Source organism: Cynoglossus semilaevis, chromosome 20, assembly GCF_000523025.1.
Source record: "Cynoglossus semilaevis isolate Cse_v1.0 chromosome 20, Cse_v1.0, whole genome shotgun sequence".
Classification (NCBI taxonomy): Eukaryota; Metazoa; Chordata; class Actinopteri; order Pleuronectiformes; family Cynoglossidae; genus Cynoglossus; species Cynoglossus semilaevis.
In genome coordinates this window covers 9,087-32,526 of record NC_024326.1, presented here as the reverse complement: position 1 = coordinate 32,526, position 23,440 = coordinate 9,087, and the positions used below count along the sequence as shown (strand labels likewise).

Below are 23,440 nucleotides of genomic sequence, written 5' to 3'. Positions count from 1 at the left end.
GAATCACCTCACAGTAGAGATTGACGGATCAATACCTTGTGTTTTTAACGTACAGTAGGATGAAGAATTGTAGCCGTGTGCAGTGTTTTTGGTGTGAGGGCTAATTATTCATTGAAGCTAAATCCAACAGCCGTGCTCTTTCATTTAAATAAAAGTATTTTTGCAGCTGTAAAGAGCGTTCATTTTTATTTACGGTATTCGCTAAAGCAGTTGCTATTTTTTTATTATTTGACATTCTTTAGTCAGGCTCACCTTAAAAATAATCAAGGTTTACACGACTTGGATTTAATGGATTTGAATGTAATCTGGATTTCATACAAAATGTTTGCTCTGTTTCCCACTTGAGTTTAACAATAACGATCTACGACAACAGCTACAAAATGTGTGTGAATAATTAATATCAATTAGATGATATTATAGTGACATAAATAAAGGTGGAAGTTGACAATTATATTATCAATACCTCCTCTACTTGCTTCTCTTACCATTTTTGCAAGTTTGAAGTAGCATTTGTAATCCCATAATAAATTAATTTTTTATTCATATCTTTCTGTTGTGTTTCGGCCTTTTTTTTTAGGGTAAAATACGTGCATTATCTGATTCAAATGAAATTGAAATGAGAAATACAGATTAAAGTTGGCACCAAAGTAATTGACAATCCTTTACATTTTCCACGTTTTTATGAATATATTTATATTTTAAAAATACATATCATTATATATATATATACTTACTAGAACTATATATATTTTAGAACAGTAAAATTGATGTTAAGTAAAAGTTCTGATCATGTTTTTGGTTTTAACAACGGGAGCAGTGGAAACCTCTCACCAGCAGGGGGCAGTAAAGCAACAGAAAAATTCCCACCCACCCTTAAAATACAAGGTAGAAGAAGAAGCAACTACTCCACTGGAAGACAAGCGAAGATGGCGGATGTGTTAAGTGTTCTTCGTCAGTACAACAGCCAGAAAAAAGAAATCGTCGCGAAAGGAGAGGAAGTTATATTCGGGGAATTCTCTTGGCCAAAAAATGTCAAAACCAACTACATAATTTGGGGGTATGTCAATATCAAACACATATTTATATAAGTGTTTATCATGTGTCAGAGAAGCTAAAGCTAACCGATACCTTGTGCTGTTTTCAACGACAGAATGCTGCTGCTAAGTGATAATGCTAACCTAACTCTGCTACATATCATTTATAGCCTGCTATGATACAGTCGGTTTATGACCTTTGGATTATGACCTTTGGATAGTGAGCTCAACCTTTCTTGACATTATGTACAGGAAATTTTGACACACTTTATTCGCGTAGTCAGTTTTCCTGAAATTTTCAGTCTAATTCCTGGTATTCGTTTCTATCCGACATGTTAAGTCCTCCTTCGAAAGACTTCAAATCTGTTAATGTAACATACCGTCACTTGACAAGAAGTAGTGGTGTGCTGCTTAGTTCCAAAGGGACAATTTTTAGTTTTGAGCTGTTATAAACAAGTTCACAGGACCAAGGGGAGGGACTTGACTGTGCTCAATGTTTTTAAGCACCATGTCCAGATAACAACACATGCACTCCTCAAGTGTGTATAGACGGAAAGGTCATGAACCGTTTTCTTCCGCGCTATGTTGTCACAACGTACACATTTTTTCTAACGTTCGAAAAATGTCTTTAAACTTCTATGAACAAGCTATGAAATATATTTTATTATTGTGTGCTGTTTTTTCTATTTTAACTATATAATGCTATATTGTTAATGACACCGAGTAAGTGATGTTGAGAAGAACCAGTCTTTTATTGTTTATATATTGTGATGACGTTATGACCTGTGATAAATAAGAAAATATTTAGGTTTGCATATAGTTCCTGTCTGTTTTAGATTTTTTTCAGCTTTAATAGTTGTGCTTTTAGGTACTCTCAAACTGAATAGCTGATGACAATTAGATAAAATAATAGAAAAAAACCATATGCTTTTGTTGAACAAAACATTGATTTACACATGTTGTTACTATTAGAAGTTTTCTGCTCTCAACAAAAATGTCTCTTGAACTAAAAGAATCTTGCGAGGGAGAAAGCTTAAATAAATAACATAAATAAAATTAAATGTGTAAAGTTACTGCAATAGTTAGTATTTCTTCAAATAAGTCCTGAAGCATGACTTTTTTTAAAAAAAAAGACGTTTAAATACAGATCACATCCTTTCATCGTCATCTGACAGATTTATTTTTCCATGTAATATATGACAGAGTAAAAACCTGGGTTCTAAATGTTTCTTTGCAATCTCTTTTTTCCTAGTACTGGTAAGGAAGGCCAGCCCAAAGAGTACTACACTTTGGACTCTATTTTGTTTTTGCTGAATAATGTCCACCTCCCGCATCCATCCTATGTCCGAAGAGCTGCAGTAAGTAACTTTTCACCTCAAGTTTCTCCTCAACTTTCATTTCGTAAGTTTGTCTGTGCTGTTGTTTAGACAGAGAACATCCCTGTTGTCCGCCGACCGGACCGTAAGGGGTTGCTGTTGTATCTCAGTGGCGACAATGGTAAATAGCTCTTATTTGAATTGTCTTGATGCTAAATTGACCTTCTTTAATCCCTTGAGTACTTTTTTAGAACTAGTTTTATACCAATTTTCAGCAAATAACAGTGTAATGTTGTCTAATTACAGCTACATCATCGAGTATCGACAGAAGTGCACCTATAGAAATTGGGTTGCAAAGGCCAACTCAAGGTCAGTTTTATCTTCTTCTTTTTTTTTTGCTCATTCAGCTTTTTTTATAATAATTACTTTGGGTTTTTTCTCAGTGAAAAGAGCGGCCGATGAGGTGTCTTCTGAAGCCAAAAAACCAAGAATTGAGGTAAGCCAATAGAGAAATAAAAAAAAAACAACAAAGACCGAATGACCATTAGAAGCACCCCATTTGAAATCCAGGTGACCCTACATGGGTTCCTGCCCCCTAGTTTGAACATTTTTGAGTTAAGAAACTGCACTACAGGAAAAAGAAATTAAAGTAATTAGTTATTGGTATCAAAATTGGCTGTGTTTTTGTTAGATGTCCTCCACATTCAAATTTGAACTTCCCTAATTCTTGTTAGATGTCCTCCACATTCAAATTTTCAAACTTCCCTAACCTGTTCTTGGTTCACTTCAGATCAGATCAGAAATGAAATCAAGTTTTTAATGAATGAAACGACCAGTCTACAATATAGATGTTTTTGTGATCTCAACTCTAGGATGAAGAACGCGTGCGGCTCGACAAGGAACGTCTGGCAGCCCGTCTGGAGGGCCACAAAGAGGGCATTGTGCAGACTGACCAGATCAGGTAAAAAAACAGATTTCCAGAATTCACATTCTTATTATGTTCATAATGGCCAATATGATTTCACACACATCTTTTCAAACTGTATTTGTCGCTCAGATTTAACTGAAAATTCTGGTGTCTGTAATTACCAACTTGGGCTGTTGGGTGGTCCATCACCCTTTTCCGTGTGCAGGTCTCTGTCCGAGGCCATGTCAGTGGAGAAAATCGCTGCCATCAAAGCCAAAATCATGGCTAAGAAACGTTCCACCATCAAAACAGATCTGGATGACGACATAACCCTGAAGCAGAGAAGCTTTGTGGATGCGGAGGTCGATGTCACTCGAGACATTGTCAGCAGGGAGAGAGTGTGGAGAACCAGGACTACCATTCTCCAGAGCACTGGCAAGGTCAGAGTTTATCTGAAGCAAATGACCTCCAGTTGCTGTTAAAAAAAAAAAAAAAACCTAAGTAGACTAGTAGTAGTACCTCAAGTTTCATCTCATCAAGTACACATTTAAAGAATTTTCATTGGAGATATTGCGTACATTATGTATAGAACTAGTTAGATACTATGGGTCTTAAACATGTCATGTAATATCTGGCTCCAAGTGTGATTAAATTTCTCTAAATCCTTAATATTACATAGTTATCCATACAAGCCAATTTTACCTGACCTGATTTAAAAAAATAAAATTAAAAAAATATTATTACAATACATGTCCACAAGAGGGCAGCGTTGGTTCAGAGATATTTATGCATGCCAAAGTAACCCTAATCCTGCACATTTAGAAGACAGCTGAGTTGAGCAAAATTGAATGTTTTGTGTTTGTAAAAAACTAAATGTCCATGTTTTTCTTTTCAGAATTTCTCCAAAAACATATTTGCTATTCTTCAGTCAGTGAAGGCCCGAGAAGAGGGGCGGGCACCGGAACAGAGACCAGTACAGAGCACGACTCAAGTGGTAAAAAAAATAGTCTTTTACTTTTACCTTACATTTAAATGTTACTTGGCGTCTACCTAATACGTCTTCCTAATATTTAAAAAAAAAAAAATAATATTTTTTTCTGAAGATTGATTCTTTTAAATCTCTGGTATAGTCGTATTTAATTAAGTTGCAATATTAAACTAATTACACAGGGTCTTAATTTAAATAAATACTCATGTAAATGCATTTATTGAAGATTAATGCATCTTAAGTAAAAAACAAAACATTTCCCAGGTACTAGCTCCTGTGTTAAAAAAATTATAGTTTTGAGAAAAGTAAATAACTGTTATAAATAAACGATTGTTGCATTGAACTAATGTTACACCTGCATGTTAAAAAAAATAAAATGTATATATATATAAAGTACAGGCCATAGCATACATGAATCATTAACAATATATATATATTTTTTAATATTTAAAAAAAAATTGTGACCTACTATCACAGTTTTCATGATTGGCGAGACGACCCCAAAAAAAATCTCTTGCGACCCACCTGAGGGTCGTGACCCAGTCTTTGGGGAAACAGTGCGCTAAACAACTGGATGATTTCTGGTTTTTCATTTTCCAGGACCCGTCCTTGAGAAATAAGCAGCCGGTCCCTGCGGCCTACAACAGATACGACCAGGAAAGATTCAAAGGAAAAGAGGGTACGTTCTCTTCTCTTCAGCCTCAAAAAAGAGTTTGGTATTAGTGGCGTACTGTGTATTTCTCACCACATTTTCAGTGGTTTCATGCCTGATCAAATTCACATCCTGATGACGTCATTATCTCTATAGAAACCATCCATTTTATGCAGAAATGTAGTGTAACAAGTCTTACCTGGATAGTTCATGTAGCCATATGCTGAATATGTAAGGAAAACTATGAATGAAAAATAAGTCACTGGTTCTGATAGTATCAATATTACTATTATCATCAATATGTGAAAAGATGTAAAAGTATATTTGATCCACTTACAGCCCAAACTCACTATAGATGTTTTTTTTTTTTAATTAAAAGAAACCGAGGGCTTCAAGATTGATACCATGGGAACCTACCACGGCATGACTCTGAAATCAGTGACGGTAAGACCCAAAACTTTGTTTGTTTTTACATCCTCTGCAAAGCCTTAGTTAATGCAAGGTTGTTTTTTTTTTTTTCCACTACGCACAACGTAAGTAAACGTAAGTAGGTAGAAATATATTAGCTATAGATATAGGGTCTATACAGTTCTAGCGGCATTTAAAATGTCTTAAAAGTAAGTTTCCTGTCTGTAGTTCTGCTCAAACGCTTCACTGCAGTGACCTGTCATAACACCTTGGTTCTTGTTACCGTTTAACTGGAGCGACACACAGGAAGGATGTGGAAGCAAAGCACTCTCTACTTCTATTGTTCCAAAGAGTTGATTCAAGAATAAAAAAAAAAAAAAAAGAAAGCAAAAGGTTTAAGTTTTCATCGTTTAAATCTTGGGTTACATTTGACGTAGCTGGTCCTGTGTGTGACGTCTCCAAATCAATTCACTGGATTAATCTCCTCCCCATATCCAAATACACACCAAGGCAAATGCACCGAGATCTTAGATAGCTCACCTTTTCAGCCAATATCTTTGTCTAGCTATCAGATTTTCGTTTCACGCACTCCGTTAACACGTGATGAAACCGAACCTAAAACGTGCCTGACCCAGTTTTCCCAGCTGAGGAAAAATGATATCTAAATGGTCTCGGCGTTCTAATTACAATGTTGAAAAAGTACTCAAAAAAAAAAAGTTTATTGTTTTTGAAAGGGTGTATTTGCATTGTAATACTATATTATAATTATATTAGCGATTAATTTGGTCAACATTGACAATAATCGAAGGGCCAATGTATCGTCCGGGGGAAATTTGTTATTGTCACAGGGGTATTCATGTTATTTTTTTAGGGTGTATTTGCATTATAATACTATATTGTCATTATATTAGCGATTAATTTGGTCAATATTGACAATAATCGAAGGGCCAATATATCGTCCGGGGGAAATTTGTTATTAAAGTTATTAAAAGTACCCTGTTCATCCCGCAATAAAGAAATTCACAGGGTTTTTTAAAAAAATATATTTTTGAAATGATTAGTAATATGTAATGAAGCATAAGAACTGTTATTAGGAAAACAGTATTGTAAAATCTTAACGTACCTCGAATATTTTAAAATTAAAAATACACTGGTCTGGGGACGCATAGAAAGTTACTTTTGAAACCCGAGGAGACCCGGTGTTTTCTTATACGAATGAGACGTTCCTGCTGTGACGCTTCCTTCGTAGCAGTTATACAGAATTTGACTCAAAAGAGACGATCAACTAAAAAGCAATATGTTGTGTTTTATTTTATTTTTTTTAAATGTATTTACGGAATATTTGCTCAAGTAATTCACCATCACCACATACCAAAAATCGGATTATTGTACAGCCTCACCAAAATTGTCTTTTCTTCATCTGAGGAATGATACAGACTGTACACAAAATACCCAACTGTTGTGTTGTTGCTGGTGGAATTTTTTTTTTTTTTTTAGTCGCCCAGGATCGTTTGTCCACTTCTTTCACTCGTTGTAATTTAATCCCGCTTAAGCTTTCTTGTTATATAGGTAAAGGCATGCTTTGTGTTTGTTGTTCTGCAAGTGATGCCAGTATTTCAGTAGTTCGTTGGGATTGAACCCATGTGACGTTATCAGATGGCTGTACCTGCAGCTCGAATAGGATACTCTCCAGTGGTTGAACAGGAACTCGTTTGGTGGCGGCGTGGGCTCAATCTGAAGTTTGGCCAAGCATACTCCCACATACACGTCCTCCAGATGCAAATAAGGGACAGTTAAAGACACCTGGTAGATTTTCATCGCCAAATCTCCGGAGAAAACGTAACCAGTCCCGGAGCAGAACGGCGGATACCTCGGATTTGGGTACAAGTCGCGAGGCATGTACCATTTGCTGTCTTGATTGCGGTTGGGTGAGAAGTTCCTCATGTTGTTCCCTGTGAAGAAGTTCTTCTTGGGAGTCAGGTCGGGCCTAAGAAGCTTATAAATCAGATACTCGGTGTTGACAAACATGTCGCTGTCGGTCTTCATGACGTAGCTGGCGCGTGGGCAGAACGTTGCTACCCACTTCATTCCCATCATTGTTTTGATAGTCAAATTCTTGTAGGTGTCCATGAAGTCCTGCTGGATGATATCGTGATGCCTCTGGCTCTCTGTGGCAAGTGTTTTTTGTTGAATAAGTCCTAGCTCACCCTCGGTTTTCCCCAGCAAGAACAGCCGGATAACCCTCAGACCTTGGAAAGCGCTCTGCCTTCCCCAGGTCTCGCGTATGGCGTTCCTAGCCTCTACCTTCCGAGCTTCAGTAGTCACCAGTAAAACCAGAAATGGAGAATTCAGTTTGGCACATTTGTCTGGTTCATTGATGATATAAGGGAAGAATCCGTTACCCGCGCTTCTCGCATTCCTCTCCGCGTTTTGGCTGCTGTTGCTCGTCGTGTTTTTCTCGATTAAATCGATTTCGTTTTCCCGGGAGACATTTGAATCTGTTTTTACTGTCTCCTGTGGAACGATGACAGATTTCCATATGACATCTTTAGAACTGCTGTTGACTGTAGGTTTGGAGATTTGAAGTCCGTCTCCTCCAAACACCACTGGGTGGCCTTTCCACCACGGCATGCCTGTTAGCCTGGGCTGCCACACTTGGTGGACCAGAAAGACCAACACGCCGAGCACTGAGAGAGCTTTGACTATGTGCGCACAGCAGTGGCGTCGTCTCCACTGCATGGTGTGGTCTCCCCTACGGCGCTCGAGTTGGGTAGGCTGACAAGGTCTCTTGTCAACAGTTGATGACGGAGACTTTGAAGCTGAAGATTTCACCTTTGAAGGTTTCCCCTTTGAACCTGTAAACCAGCGTTTGAATTTCTGGAAAACGAAAGAATAGAATATGCAATCACAATAACAACACTTACGACTTTTTAAAAAAAAAAAAAAATTTGAAATAGAGCCAGCACTGCCCTGAAGTATTGCTCTTCACAACAAGTCAACGATTTTGTGTTTAATTCTGAGTTGTAATACATTGAATTAGATCAATTATTGTGTTTTTCAGAGCATAGCAGTAAATGAACACACGAAATAAATCTGTTGGCGTGCTGATTTCAACAGGAAGTGAAGAGTGTTACTGAATGCACAGTGCCCTCTTAAAGAACCCCAGCAAGACAAAGATTGGTTTGTGAGAGCTCACAGAAGCCCTAAAAAGTCACTTCCTCTCTCGCAGACATCAACAGAAACTGTTTACTGTCAGAGAAAACAGATTGTTTTTGGGTTTTTTTTGCAGTGTGAAGAATCTTGGGCAGGTTGCGGTTTTGAATAAATTAAAAAAAAAAAACACTTACGCATCACAATCCAACTCTGTTCGTGGCTTGCTGTCACTGCTGCATGATGCGATGAGGAGAAATGTCATGTCCCTGCTCACCACTAGTGACACTGCAATCATATCCAACCTCGATCTTTGTTAATTTGACACGTGACAAAACCAGATCAGCATCCTCCATTGGTGCAGCTTCGTCACCTGCAAATGGAATTTTTTTTTCCCCCCGAGAGCTCGAAATAATCAGGGCATGCATGTCTTCATGCAACAGATCATGTGTCTCCAATCCAGTGTCGCCGTCTCTCTGTGTTTGCTGCATTGTCCCCGGGGGCTAGATGCTAATGAGCTGCTGTGCTGCTGACGGCGCCGCCGCCGCCGAAAGAAAAAGAAGTGGGCAGTTGAATATTTAGCTGCAGTCCTCTCTGCTCTGCACAAAGTGAACACACAGTCCTGCTCTGACCAGGTTCTTCCAGCGATCCATCCTCCTGCTTTTCTTTTAAAAATTTAATGCCGCTGCTCGTCTCCTCCTACGCAGCTCCTTCATCTGGTTCACGTGCTCGCATGTTGTCTTCCCTCACCCACCTCCCAGCCCCCAGTACTTCTCTTGATTCCCTGTTTTTTTGTCTCTTCTTTTTTTTTTTCTTCCTCGCTTCCTCATTCAGCCCATCGTCTTTTCTCTGTGAGAGGTCTAGAATGCTAAGGGCAGCGGGGGGTGGAGATAAACAGCAGCCATTGCTGTCTTTATGTGTTCATTCTGAACGTCAGTTTGGGGGCTCTGTGGCTTGATGCGGACGTCACGCCGTCTGTGCTGCTGTTCACTGTACACAGGGAGGCAGGAACCAGTTTGGGCTGCAACCTAAGTGTTGTTGTGTCTCAGCATGGCAAAGAGTAATAAAAAAAAAAAAAAAAGAAACGTCTCTTTTTCTCATGCTGTTGCTGTGAAAAAAGGGGGATTTCCCTAGCCACAATATTTTCCCCTATTGAATTCAGATTTATGCAAACGGTGCATGTGCAGCTCAGCATCCCCCTTTTTCTAGTCCCTGAACCATAAATGCCCGCCCCCCCCCGCTCTGTTTCCCCGCAGTTAAAGATAAGCATACAAATAAATCCTTCCAGCTTAACACTTCACTTGCATTCACTTTTTTTTTTTTTTTTTTAATGGACAAATCGATACCTTTTGTTTTTTGGATTTAAGCGAAATAATAATGCAAAATGTCCTGCTTACTGTGAACATGTTTTCAGCCAAACGTCTCTGCTGCAGTGGGTGCTATTATTTATTATTAAGTTGCGGCGCCCTCTTCTGTTAGTTACGTGTGCAGGTCAAAATATAGTTTTCACGGCTCTGAGGTGTCACTCGAATTTGTGGCCGGGGTGGGGGGGGGAGGAAACTACGGCAACAGTGTACGTACTTTGTTCTCATTCCGTTTTACCTGTGAAACTGTGTCGACGTAGCTTTGAAGCTGTATTATCTCTTTTTCAGTTATGACAATTATGACAATTTAACAAAACCTTTGAAGAAGTGCCACAGCGCTAAAAATGCTAGTGTCTCGTCTCGGGAAAATGGTACAGCAGCAACTCACCTAGACTTATTCAACCAACATCGCGTGTCATTTTGAACGCTGCTCCGACTAAGTATCACTCTGCTTACCGTCGAGTCACTTTTTTTTGGGGGGGTAGAAACCGCCTACTGTTGATGAAAATACAATAAAACGTCCTGTTACCGTCACTGTGGCTCAGCTTGTTCCCACCTAGACACGTCATATCATTCTATCACCACAGAGCTGTGCCACCTACATAACACTGCCTCCCAGTTCATTGCATATTTATTCAGCCCAACATAAAGAATTATTTGTTAGGGTGCTTAGTAGTGGAGGGTACACAAATGGGGGAAAATCAGTTAGTGAAAAATGGTGTCAAAACAACCCTAACGAAATGTTAAATTTATTATTACAAATAAATGTAATTATTATTATTTAAACATTTGTTGAAGGACAATAGTTACAATAGTAGCAGTCTGGTTTGGCGGCGTATGGATACGTATTAATCCTTTGGAAATATTTGGTTGTGGTTCATTTTTTTTAGTCCATCTCGTGTTGTTTCAGCTTCACGCTGAATGATGGATTACTGTGAGACTGAGACCCAGTGTGACATCACAGCGTCTTTAATGCATCACTGACCGTGAAGATGAAGAGCATCTCTCAGTAAAAAAAAAAATTAAATATTTTTGCCGTGAAAAATTCTAACGAGGTCAAAGCCTTAAAATAGAAACTGTCCCATTTTCACCATCTTGTCTCTTAACACAAACTTAACCTACATTGTCCTACCTGACCACAAAAAGAAAAAAAAAAGAGTCTCATTTTTATGTTGGATTTTAGAATTTTATTAAGTTATGACAAGTAATCATTTTTGTCATTTACTTTTATTTTGTTAAAAGTGGAAACCTCTTTCCACCGAGTTTGCATTCCTGTGGTCGAAATTCTGTCCTTCCTGCTGTTTGTTGTTTATATATGGAGTAATCTCCTTGTTTATAGGGATGGTATGCACAGTGACACGGCTTCGGTTTGTTGTGTTTTCAGAAAGGGGCGTCGGCTCGAAGGGCTCGGACTCCAGCCCTGCAGCCAGTTCCTCGTCCAGGTCGGTATTTGACCAAATCATGAGAGCATCCGTGTCAAACTCAAGGCCCAGGGGCCAAATGCGGTTCACTAAGCCGTTTCGTGTGGCCCGCGGGAGCTTCAAAAAATCATTTAGTAAAATCCATGCAGCAGAGTTTCTTCACCTAAATAATTAAGTTTTTATAATCAGTAAAATAACAACCATCGTTTAGACTCTATTCTGTTTGTATCAGAGTCTGAAATACATTGTTTTTAAAATTAGATTATCTTTCGTCAGTGGGCCAAATGCGGTTCACTAAGCCGTTTCGTGTGGCCCGCGGGAGCTTCAAAAAATCATTTAGTAAAATCCATGCAGCAGAGTTTCTTCACCTAAATAATTAAGTTTTTATAATCAGTAAAATAACAACCATCGTTTAGACTCTATTCTGTTTGTATCAGAGTCTGAAATACATTGTTTTTAAAATTAGATTATCTTTCGTCAGTTTATCTTTAAATAAAGGAAGTAAATAGATATGACTGGATATGACTAAAATGATGCTGATGTAAGTGTTACTTCCCTTTCAGGGATCAGAGATGGTTTAACATCGAACTTTGCCTGCCTCAATATGAACACGTTACACATTTCCACCTAAATAATCATTAAATCACCAAAAAAAATGCTTTGCTTTTAGTTGCATTACTGCCACCTACTGGGTCTATTTTCCCTGAAGAGAAATTGCTGTTACTTTTTCTGCTTTTGACATTTCCATCTCTCTTATTATTTTTTTGTTCTTTCTAGTTTCACAAGCCAGACCTCCACCAAATCAGAAGAAAGGTAGAGTGAATCTTTGACCATTTGTTTTGTTTTCTCGACTTCTAACTACATTCACTGACCACAGTGCTGAAATATGTTGCTGTTTTTTCATCCCGATTATTTTGTTGAAAAAAAATTTAAAAATTCCTTCCGGACAGGATCCCGGACCCCCATCATCATCATCCCTGCTGCCACCACCTCCCTCATCACGATGCTCAACGCTAAGGACCTTTTGCAGGATCTGAAGTATGACAATATACAAGCATATATTACAACATATATTTTTGAGATATATATTTTTTATTTTTAAAACTTTTTTTTTTTTAAATAAATAAAAGAAGTGACGTCGAGGCGTTTGCCAAATTAGTGAGTGAAGGACATGTGTGTGTGTGTTGCCAGGTTTGTCACTTCAGAAGAGAAGAAGAAAAGTGGCATTCAGCGTGACAATGAGGTTCTGCTGCAGAGGCGCAAAGACCAGATACAACCTGGTGGCACAACGCTGAGTGTCACGGTGCCGTACCGTGTCATTGATCAACCACTCAAACTGGCCCCACAGGACTGGTACAAATTTTATTTATTTATTTAATTTTTTTTCCTGAGTTTCAGCATTATATAAAAAAGTATTACACTCGGATCAATGTTTCTCAAACTACGGGAGGTGTGCCGCTGGTGCTACTTCCCCGGTCTTATGTGACAGAAATCTGATTCACTTCAGGATTAGGTGTGCTACTTGGTACTTAAATACAGCGGTTATACATATATTGCACGCGGTAAAATGTATGTAAATCAATATTTTGCCATCGCATTTCTGTACATTTGGGTTTCGAAAAGAAATGTGAAGTCACAGAAAAATTGACAAAAAAAAAATGAGTATGTATTTATTTATAAATACATAAAATGAATCTATACATCATTGAATTGTTTTTCAGCCTCTGGGTCGCAACTCTTTATATTTAATTATATTTTTTATTTATATATATATATATATATATATATGTATATATGTATATATATATTTGGTGGTTATTGTATTGAATGTGAGTTGAGAGAGTCGTTACTGATACGCAAAAAAACACACGACAAACTGATCTTCAAATCGTCACTCTGAACTGTTTGACAGTTTGTTCAGTATTTATTTTCAGCCTTGTAGAGACGAGCTGGCCGAACTGCTGGACTGTCGGCGTCGCATGTTTCACATGTTAAATATTTAACTCTCACTTTCTGTCCGTTCACAACACGATGTACGTTTCCCACAGGGATCGAGTTGTGGCCGTCTTTGTTCAAGGACCTGCGTGGCAGTTCAAAGGCTGGCCGTGGCTGCTGCCTGACGGATCTCCTGTTGACATTTTCGCCAAAAGTGAGCAACTTCGTCCGTTTCACTAACAAATCGTTAAATAGAACCCTTAAAGGAGTTTCACGAATCACGACCAGACATGTGAGTAGTCAACAAACACCGGTCGGAACTAAATGTTCTGTGTCAGTGTCAGCACGCTTAACTGTTAGCAGTGAGCGAGACTGTTCTCTTTTAAGATTCTTTTTTTTTTAAAAAAAAAATCTTTTACATTACTCTATTTTTTTATTACTCAAACATCTTCGTTTCACGGGACGCGCTTCTTCTTTCCCCCAGTTCGAGCCTTTCATCTCAAATACGACGAGGCAAAGATGGATCCCAACGTGCAGAAGTGGGACGTGACCGTCCTGGAGCTCAGTCACCATAGGCGTCATCTGGACAGACCTGTGTTTCTGCGCTTTTGGGAAACTCTCGACAGGTTTGTGTGTGTGTTTCTGTTGTCTACAAAATGTTATTTCTGTAGAACTTTACAGCACTTCTCTTCTTTTTTTTTTTTTCAGGTACATGGTGAAACACAAACCTCTCCTCAGGTTCTGAACCCGGTGCGGAGCAAGTTCCCCGACTCACTTCTCCAACCTTCCGCTCTGGTTTAAGCGTCACCTCTCGACCACACTGCCGTCTTGTCGTGAACTCCAATCCCAGTTTTCGACAGGACTGAGACAGGTTCCTCTGTGCTCTTTTTACTATCTGTCCTCCAGGATCTTCTAATGCAAAGATCTCGATTTCCTGCTTCTGGAAACCACGGAGAAAAAATTAATTTCATGCTTTCATGTAATTCCAAACCAGAAACACCAAATATGTTCATTGTAAAAAGGCCATGGAACGAAATAAGACCGGGGATAAAAATCTGAAACAAGTAGATCAGAAAACTTTGACAACATGAGACTTTATTCTTACTTCCTTTTTTTTCCCCCACATAATTTAGGGTGTTTGTGTTTTTTGAAATTTCGGGTGGTAGTGATTAAAACCTGCGAGAGACTGAACTCCTCTTCACAGACGAAGATGAGACGGGCGATGTCGGGTGCAGAGAAATTCTGCTTGCAATATCGAGACAAATCCCGGGGTCTCCGCGTGGTCTTTTCGACCGACCAGAACCCTTTTTTTTTTTTCCCTTTCTTGTCATAATGCAAAAGTATCGTTAACATGTTGTTTTTCTTCTTCTTCTCTGTTGGTGTCCTGTGAGAGAGGAGAGACGATCATGCTCGTATTGCTTTAGGTGATCACATGAAAAGAGACAATAAAGTCTCAGAAAAACATGCTTGTAAATTATTTTTTTTTGTCTTGCGAAGCTCTCAGTGACCTGTTGACCCAAACCGACTCTTTGAGCACTGAATGCACCAGCGGCTTATATGGGATTCTTACAATAAAACTGAAAATACATCACACACCGAAACAGAAGGTAAACAGGAGGGGGAAAAAAGCGGTGGAGGACATACAACGCTACAATCGAATTTCTATCTGACTGTTAGAATAAAAACACCTGTTTTCGATCTCACTGTTGGATTTTTTTTTTCTTCCTTAAGCTATATTGGGTTGACAAAGGGATCAAAAAATCTGATCCAGCCCACCCCCCCTACACCTTATACACATCTGTTTACATCTTGCATGTATGTACATATAGGTGCATATGAACCATGTAAAAATATGTATTTGGCATGATAATCAATAGCCCCCAGGACGCAGTTATAAGTTAGAATAAATCTGTTTTGGGCCGAATTACCTATTCGGTGTTTGAAAAGTTTGACCTTTGCAATGGCTGTTTGGGATGTTGCGACACTGACCCCCCCCCCACGGCAGTCGATTGTTTTTCGAAATCTGCAAACAGATACTGCGTATTTTACGGGAAGAATGACATTGATATGATTTGGGTTTTAATGTGAGTTTGTCTCCATTTGATGTCAAAGTCACATGTTTAAATTTTTATATATATACACGTATATATGTATATATATATGTGTGTATATATATGCATATATGTGTATATATGTATATATATGTGTGCATATATATGCATATATATGTATATATGTGTGTATATATATGCATATATATGTATATATGTGTGTATATATATGCATATATATGTATATATGTGTGTATATATATGCATATATATGTATATATGTGTGTATATATATGCATATATATGTATATATGTGTGTATATATATGCATATATATGTATATATGCGTATAGCTATGCATATATATGTATATATGCATATATATATATATATGTATATATATATGCATATATATATGTATCTCTCAGGATTTCTGCTGTTGGCTCCACAGTGACAGCATCTTGTGGGAGTCGGTGTTACAGGAAATATTGACTGTGTATTCTCTCAATGTTTGGATAAATGTCCTTGTCAATAATTAACTGTACCGGCATTATTTTTTGTACTGACAAAAGGAAAGGATAAATTATTTGCGACATTTCCTTCTCGTCTGGCTTCCAGGACACCTGGACGGTAAGGACACATCTTTAAGTAATAGAAATAGATTTTGTGATTGGGTCTTAAGGTTGTTGTCACATTTGTCTTTGTTTGTTTCAGCCCAACGGACCCACTGATATGCACCGAGGCTAGATGCTGTTTTTTTTTTTGTTTTTTTTTTCCCCTTCCCCTGATAAGACCACATACACCGACGGAAGCAGTCTTTCCTGTGCTTGTCATACGTCATATAAACCAGTTGCACAGGCTTGGTGGGCAACAATCAGATGTCTAACGGTGGCATGAACCCAACTGTATAGGTAAGCTTTCAATTTTAGTTTCTCAAGTGAATTACTGTATAATCATTATGACATAAAAATAAAAAAGTAATTGTTTGGGGGGGTTTTTTTCTTCTTCTTTTTTTTCCTCAGCCACAGTAAAATTTGGAGTAAAAGTCTGATCTAATTTCAGAGCCTTGGTTTCAGAAAATGTTGTTTTTGACTAGAATGTAACTTTGTTTCCAGCTCTAGTTTCTACACATTGTCAAATTAGACCTGGTCAATACGATAATGGGCTTGAACTAACGCAAGTATTTTCACTAAAAGACAGGTTCCAAGATCATCTCCGATGTGGTACGGACAGTTACGGGATTGTTCGGGGAAAATGATTTACACCTCTTGTAAGTATCCACCAAATGGCTTTGTTCTCACTTGACATATATTTTCCACAGCATTAGAGTTTGCCTTTTGCAATGGAGTCCGTTTGGAAATTCATTTCATTTCAGTTAGTTTCTAATGGATGAGTGTAGATCCATGAGACTGTTCACTGATGCTGCTGCTGCTGTTGTTGTTTTAGGTTGTGACGACTGGTACTTTCAACAGGTACGTTTAGCTTTTCTCTTGGTAAATCATGAGTCCTGTTCATGCCTAAATACTTTTGTTTCCTTTATTTGTTATATGGTTTCACTGCATTTGTTTATTTCATGACAGAATCGTTGTCCAGCACCATTTACAGCTTAATAAGACTGACTGGCCAACAACAAAAGTCAAGATGGACAAGAGGAATCCTATCACCTGAACAGAGCTTTACTGATCTCGGATTTTATTTATTTCAGGATTAATTTTTAAAAAAAGTTTATATATTTTTTCAATTGAAAAAAAAAATTATGTATAAAGTTGTCTGAGTACATGTTTAATATACAGTAATCAACACAGGTTTGGGTACATCAGTACAGTATGCTGTGTATTTTTACCCATTCACAGACACTGCTGTCCTAAATATTCCCTCCATAAATGAATCTATGGATTTCTTTGTTGATTTCGTTAGCATGTCTTAAAGTCACGTCTGGAAACACACTAGTCACATGACATACAGTATCTTATCGATCCAGCTAACTGAGTTAGGAAGCTAATTCAGTTAGCCAGTTTAGATGGATGGATACAGTGCTAGTTGGCAAACCATCCATCTTGTTTGCTAACCGAAGAAGCTCATTTATAAAGATAGTTATCTGGTTTGTCCTCTAGCTCACTAACATGCCAAACTCAATAGATCCAAATCCTCTTGAATTAGGTCTTTTTAGATAATTATCCTTTTTTGTTTCTTTCATCAAAACTCCAGACAGTTTTTTTTTGTTTGCAATGTTGCCTAATCTGCCCAAATTAAACACTTATTATTATGTTTGCCATTTCAAAAATATTGATCTCTGAACATGTGTACTCTGCAAAGTAAACATTCCGTGGGTTACAATCACCGTTTCCCTTTTTCAGTCCTGGGCTAAATGTCTTACACAAAAGGTTTTGCCTCATCTGATCAAATTAAAGGCTTGAAAGATTTTAATCAAGAGGAAGAAATTAAAAAAAAAAAAATTTTATACATTCAGCTTACATTTGATTATGTTCGTCATTCCCTGACCCTGTGCGTCTGGCAAATTCATGTGAGAACAGTACACAATACTATCCTGTGAACTTTGCTCATAAACCAGTGTAAACAGCTAATGTTTGAGTCTGACTAAAGTCCATGAAGTTGTTTATTTTGTTGTTGTTGTTTTTTTTTTTTTTATGTTAGAGTCTGACCAATGCCACAACTTGGAATCATGTTTACTATTTCTTAATATGACAGCCCTTCAGAGTAATGCCCTCACAGTCATTACCTGGAGCAGAGCTCAGTACGGTGGCTCAGTGTGCTGTTCATTCACTTCTGTCAAAATGAGTCTGAAGTGTGTTGGACTTGTTCCTCTGGTTTTGGTCTTTGGAGTGGTGTTGACGTTTGGTGAGAACCTTCTCTTTTCCTCATTTTAACAAAGTGTCTGTACCTCACATCGATGTTTAACGCTGTCTTTATCCTTGACTTTTCAGCCCAGTCAGTCGATCACAACTGTCGTGATCCCATACTTCCTGACGGATATTTTCTTCCGCTGGAGAGTGAAGCTTCTGCTCAAGCAGTCATCACTTACGCTTGTGAAAGAGGCCATAAACCAGCAGCGCAGGGATGGTGGGCAACCAGCAGATGTCAGGGTAATGCTTGGATTCCAGAACCACGGTGTATAGGTGAGGAGGGAAACTAGATTGTCTTTTCGTTTTCATGCTTTGCAAGTTTGTTTTTAATTGATTTACTGTGTTATTCAAAGAACATTGGGGTTTTTTTTTTATTTTTATTTTTCACAGATGAAAACGCCTGCCTTCCACCAACAGTCCCAAACTCAGAACAGCCCAAAGACCCACAGAGATGGTATGAGAATGGACATGTCATATGGGTAACATGTGAAAAAGGCTACGAACACAAGGACCGCAAGACAACTGCCAAATGTGAAAACGGATCCTGGTCGACTTTGCCAGTTTGTGAGAGTGAGCCTGTTCAGTTTGTTAGATTAGGAAGTCAGTATTTAGGCACACAATTAAAATGTTTCTTTGTTCTCCAGGAGATCCAGATTCATGTGATGCCCCCCCTCAGGTCCCTCATGCTATCATCGTCGGTCATGATTACCAAAAGGTGTATCCCAGTGATTCATATGTGACGTACCAATGTGAAGACGGATTCACTTCAATGCAGAGTGACTCTGCAACAAAGGTTTTTTGCATTGCTGGATCATGGTCTGAAACTCCAGTGTGCAGTAAGTAGACAGTGTTCTCCACCATGTCCTTCAGTCAGTGAAATGGGTCAGCAGTAGGAAGTTAGAAGGGTCGCGTAAGAAAAAGCCTTCAGATTAAACACGACGTTTTCTCAGTATCTCATTGACTCAGGAAGTGTGCAGTCAATTTCACTTATGATTTTTTTTTTTTTAAACTTGGTTCTTATTATTTATTTTAAAATATTAACTTTGAATTTTTTTTTTTCATCCATTTAAAGAAAGACCTGTGGTCGACCCTGAAGCTGATGGGAAAGTGACAGAACCTGAAGGTATGTTTTAGATCTGCCCTGGATTGTTGTATTGATGTGTTCCATTTAACACTTTGGTTATTGACCAAAATAATTTTGGTGTTAAAAAATGTCCTAAATATATATTCTAAAGTGGCCCAAGAGCCAAAAGGCCAGTGTTGAGCCAGTGCTGAGGCAACATGACCCTCACTCAGGTTTAGATCACACCTTTGTATGTTTGGTCAGTCAAGGTCTAATGTGGTTTCCACTAATATTTGTGAAGCTTATACCGTTTATTTAGTATCGTTTCAATAAAAAAAAAAAGTAAAAATTCCATCAAGACAAAGGTGATTTCAATATTACACTTGTTTTCAAACTCAAGTGACTGTAATCGAGTATATATATATATATATATATATATATATATGATTTCATATATATATATATGATTCCATATATATATATGTATGTATATATATGTATGTATATATATATTTTATATATATTTATTTATATGCATATAAAAAGTTTATATATTTATATATACATTATTTATTGTTATATATAAATACCTTCTTTCTTTTCTTCAGTCAGGGAATGTGGGAATCCTCCAAGCATTGAAAATGGTTATTATGTTGGACAAGATAAAATGACTTTAACATATGAATGTCATGCTCCTTACACACTGGACGGTCCAAACACTGTGGTATGTTCCAACAATGGGTTGTGGTCAGAACTACCCACCTGCAAAGGTACAAGTTCTAATAATATGATCCAAAAGTCTGATGTTTTTTATTTACATGTATTCATATCTTTCCTTTACTTTTCAGCAAGATCAGATTGTCAAATTAGACCCGGTCGATACCATGATGGGCTTGAAATACTTCAAGAAATTCTGCTAAATGACAGACGTGGTTTGATGATCAGATGTTATAGTAATTTATACAGGATTGTTCGTTGCGACAATGGGAAAATAACTTACACCTCTTGTAAGTATCCACCAAATGGCTTTGTTCTCACTTGACATATATTTTCCACAGCATTAGAGTTTGCCTTTTGCAATGGAGTCCGTTTGGAAATTCATTTCATTTCAGTTAGTTTCTAATGGATGAGTGTAGATCCATGAGACTGTTCACTGATGCTGCTGCTGTTGTTGTTTTAGGTTGTGACGACTGGTACTTTCAACATAATTATTGTCAAGCACATGTTACACCTTACTGAAAGGAAAACCATCTGCTGGATGAATCCCTCCCCTCTGACTGGCCAACAACAAAAGTCAAGATGGAGAAGAGGAATCCTATCACCTGAACAGAGCTTTACTGATCTCGGATTGGAATTTTTTTTTTTTTTTTCATGATTCATTTTAAAAACCTTTTTTATTTTTTTTTCCCAATCTCTCTAATGACGTTAAATGTTTACAACATGACATGTGTCTTCAGTGATCCGCTGGTATATTTAAACCAGAGCTCTTGAAGAAGTAAAGCCTTCATTAAATCTGTCGAAAAAAGTTTATGTATAAAGTTGTCTGAGTACATGTTTAATATACAGTAATCAACACAGGTTTGGGTACATCAGTACAGTATGCTGTGTATTTTTACCCATTCACAGACACTGCTGTCCTAAATATTCCCTCCATAAATGAATCTATGGATTTCTTTGTTGATTTCGTTAGCATGTCTTAAAGTCACGTCTGGAAACACACTAGTCACATGACATACAGTATCTTATCGATCCAGCTAACTGAGTTAGGAAGCTAATTCAGTTAGCCAGTTTAGATGGATGGATACAGTAAATAGCAAAATCACACTATCTGGAAAACTGGAATGCTTAGTTAGTTAGCAAACCATCCATCTTGTTTGCTAACCTAAGAAGCTAATTTATAAATAAAATGATCTGGTTTGTCCTCTAGCTCACTAACATGTCAAACTCGATAGATCCAAATCCATGTCAACTCTTGAATTAGGTCCTAGGCTAAATGTCTTCCACAAAGAGTTGATTTTTTTTTTGCCTCATCTGATCAAATTAAAGGCTTGAAAACTTTATATCAACAAGGACTCGAGATTGAGTCATTGTTAGAATATAAAGTGACCCCCAAAAGTTATTTTCCACATCTTTAGAAATCCAAATGACTGAATAAATAAAAGGTACCACAGTACACAATACTATCCTGTGAACTTTGCTCATAAACCAGTGTAAACAGCTAATGTTTGAGTCTGACTAAAGTCCATGAAGTTGTTTATTTTATTTTATTTTTTTTTATGTCTGACCAATGTCACAACTTGGAATCATGTTTACTATTTCTTAATATGACAGCCCTTCAGAGTAATGCCCTCACAGTCATTACCTGGAGCAGAGCTCAGTACGGTGGCTCAGTGTGCTGTTCATTCACTTCTGTCAAAATGAGTCTGAAGTGTGTTGGACTTGTTCCTCTGGTTTTGGTCTTTGGAGTGGTGTTGACGTTTGGTGAGAACCTTCTCTTTTCCTCATTTTAACAAAGTGTCTGTACCTCACATCGATGTTTAACGCTGTCTTTATCCTTGACTTTTCAGCCCAGTCAGTCGATCACAACTGTCGTGATCCCATACTTCCTGACGGATATTTTCTTCCGGTAAGGAATGAATATCCTCCTGAAGCAGTCATCACTTACACTTGTCATGAAGGTCATAAACCAGCAGCGCAGGGATGGTGGGCAACCAGCAGATGTCAGGGTAATGCTTGGATTCCAGAACCACGGTGTATAGGTGAGGAGGGAAACTAGATTGTCTTTTCGTTTTCATGCTTTGCAAGTTTGTTTTTAATTGATTTACTTTGTCATTCAAAGAACATTGGGGTTTTTTTTTTTCTTTTTATTTTTCACAGATGAAAAAGCCTGCCTTCCACCAACAGTCCCAAACTCAGAACAGCCCAAAGACCCACAGAGATGGTATGAGAATGGACATGTCATATGGGTAACATGTGAAAAAGGCTACGAACACAAGGACCGCAAGACAACTGCCAAATGTGAAAACGGATCCTGGTCGACTTTGCCAGTTTGTGAGAGTGAGCCTGTTCAGTTTGTTAGATTAGGAAGTCAGTATTTAGACACACAATTACAATGTTTCTTTGTTCTCCAGGAGATCCAGATTCATGTGATGCCCCCCCTCAGGTCCCTCATGCTATCATCGTCGGTCATGATTACCAGGAGGTGTATCCCAGTGATTCACTAGTGGCGTACCAATGTGAAGACGGATTCACTCCAATGCAGGGTGACTCTGCGGCAGATGTTTATTGCATTGCTGGATTTTGGACTGAAACTCCAGTGTGCAGTAAGTTTAAACCACAAATGAAAATGCCAACAGACTGTTATTTTATCTGTCAAAAGTTAAAATAACAGGAAGTGACTGTAAAATGTACTCGCAATTTCAAAAAAAATTTTTTTTTTTTGCTGTTTACAAGAACATTTGAAATTAGATTAAATAACTGATAAAGTGAATTTAAAATTTGATTAATTTTTTACGGTAATTCTTTGGCATCCCAGCTGCCAGAATATTACCATTTTTTTAGAAAAGAAAAAAGAAAATCATCTGAAAGCAACATATTGGAAGCTTCACCTTGTTTTTTTTTGTTTTTTTTCCTCTGTTTTTTTGCTCTCAGAACTAAACGTGGAACCACGTCCAACAATAGGAACCTCAGTGGGAGGTAAAACAGAAGACAAATTACCAGGGGCCAAGGGTCCAGATTCTCAAGGTACCCAGTGTGTTAGTGCTCAACATTAGGCTCTACATTTTGCCTATATTTTTGTCTGGCTCTTGCTTTTTCCCGATTCTATCATTTAGGTTTTTACTTTTGACTATTTCTTAGATTATAACTTGAGTTTAACCCTATTTTATATTGGGTCTCATTGTTTACAGGTTGTTGATTTTGACCTGGCAACAAGTGTGAGATTAATCAAGGGTTGTTTTTTTTTTTTCATGTACTTTCAAAATATTGCATTTTGCACCCTTATCTGCTGTGTTCTGGCCAACATGTTGTTGCTTTTTTGCTAAATTGTCGCCAACTCATTTCTTGGTCGCCATATTAGGAATCTGAGCTTTTCATTGGTCTAAGTTTTCTTGACCATTTTTGCCATCGCCTTGAAACCTTTGCTACATTAACTATAGATCTTTCAATTACCTGTGTGTGATGCTAACTTATGACTGTGTTTGCTGTGTATAGTCTATACATACTCATATTCTTTTACTTTTTCACAGTGAAGAGGTAAAGATAGACATGATAGCATTTGGTCTTAGA

General features: G+C 37.8%; 3 protein-coding genes across 9 annotated transcripts in view; 2 read left to right on the top strand and 1 right to left on the bottom strand.

The window, feature by feature from the left end:
- Positions 1–893: 893 nt before the first annotated feature.
- Positions 894–14,878, top strand: cdc73 (cell division cycle 73, Paf1/RNA polymerase II complex component, homolog (S. cerevisiae)). The gene is made up of 17 exons (XM_008333592.2): positions 894–1,057; positions 2,287–2,392; positions 2,462–2,531; positions 2,657–2,719; positions 2,794–2,846; positions 3,223–3,311; positions 3,484–3,697; positions 4,153–4,251; positions 4,846–4,924; positions 5,277–5,341; positions 11,204–11,261; positions 12,018–12,053; positions 12,191–12,278; positions 12,432–12,593; positions 13,289–13,389; positions 13,660–13,801; positions 13,884–14,878. The coding sequence occupies exons 1-17, from the start codon at positions 927–929 to the stop codon at positions 13,918–13,920; spliced, it is 1,593 nt and encodes a 530-aa protein (XP_008331814.1). The 5' UTR covers positions 894–926; the 3' UTR covers positions 13,921–14,878.
- Positions 6,592–9,709, bottom strand: LOC103395794 (beta-1,3-galactosyltransferase 2-like). The gene is made up of 2 exons (XM_008333591.3): positions 8,653–9,709; positions 6,592–8,182 (listed from the first exon to the last, which is right to left on the bottom strand). Exon 2 carries the CDS (start codon positions 8,042–8,044, stop codon positions 6,854–6,856), a length of 1,191 nt encoding a protein of 396 aa, XP_008331813.1. The 5' UTR covers positions 8,045–8,182; positions 8,653–9,709; the 3' UTR covers positions 6,592–6,853.
- A 1,103-nt stretch (positions 14,879–15,981) lies between the features above and the next one.
- The window catches only part of LOC103395791 (complement factor H-related protein 5-like), a 13,230-nt gene continuing 5,771 nt past the window's right edge, over positions 15,982–23,440 (top strand). The window contains exons 1-11 of one of the 7 annotated variants that reach the window (XM_008333586.3): positions 15,982–16,137; positions 16,423–16,496; positions 16,673–16,698; positions 16,807–18,085; positions 18,172–18,363; positions 18,481–18,660; positions 18,735–18,926; positions 19,163–19,213; positions 19,762–19,923; positions 20,002–20,160; positions 20,334–21,375. In XM_008333586.3, the coding sequence (XP_008331808.1) occupies positions 17,875–18,085; positions 18,172–18,363; positions 18,481–18,660; positions 18,735–18,926; positions 19,163–19,213; positions 19,762–19,923; positions 20,002–20,160; positions 20,334–20,392 (1,206 nt within the window). In that variant the 5' untranslated portion in view covers positions 15,982–16,137; positions 16,423–16,496; positions 16,673–16,698; positions 16,807–17,874 and the 3' untranslated portion in view covers positions 20,393–21,375. Of the gene's footprint in view, positions 16,138–16,422; positions 16,497–16,672; positions 16,699–16,806; positions 18,086–18,171; positions 18,364–18,480; positions 18,661–18,734; positions 18,927–19,162; positions 19,214–19,761; positions 19,924–20,001; positions 20,161–20,333; positions 21,376–21,461; positions 21,635–21,720; positions 21,913–22,030; positions 22,211–22,284; positions 22,477–22,804; positions 22,898–23,440 lie in introns of those variants that run through there. The other 6 variants (XM_025066053.1, XM_025066052.1, XM_025066054.1 and 3 more) reach the window with 6 other exon arrangements.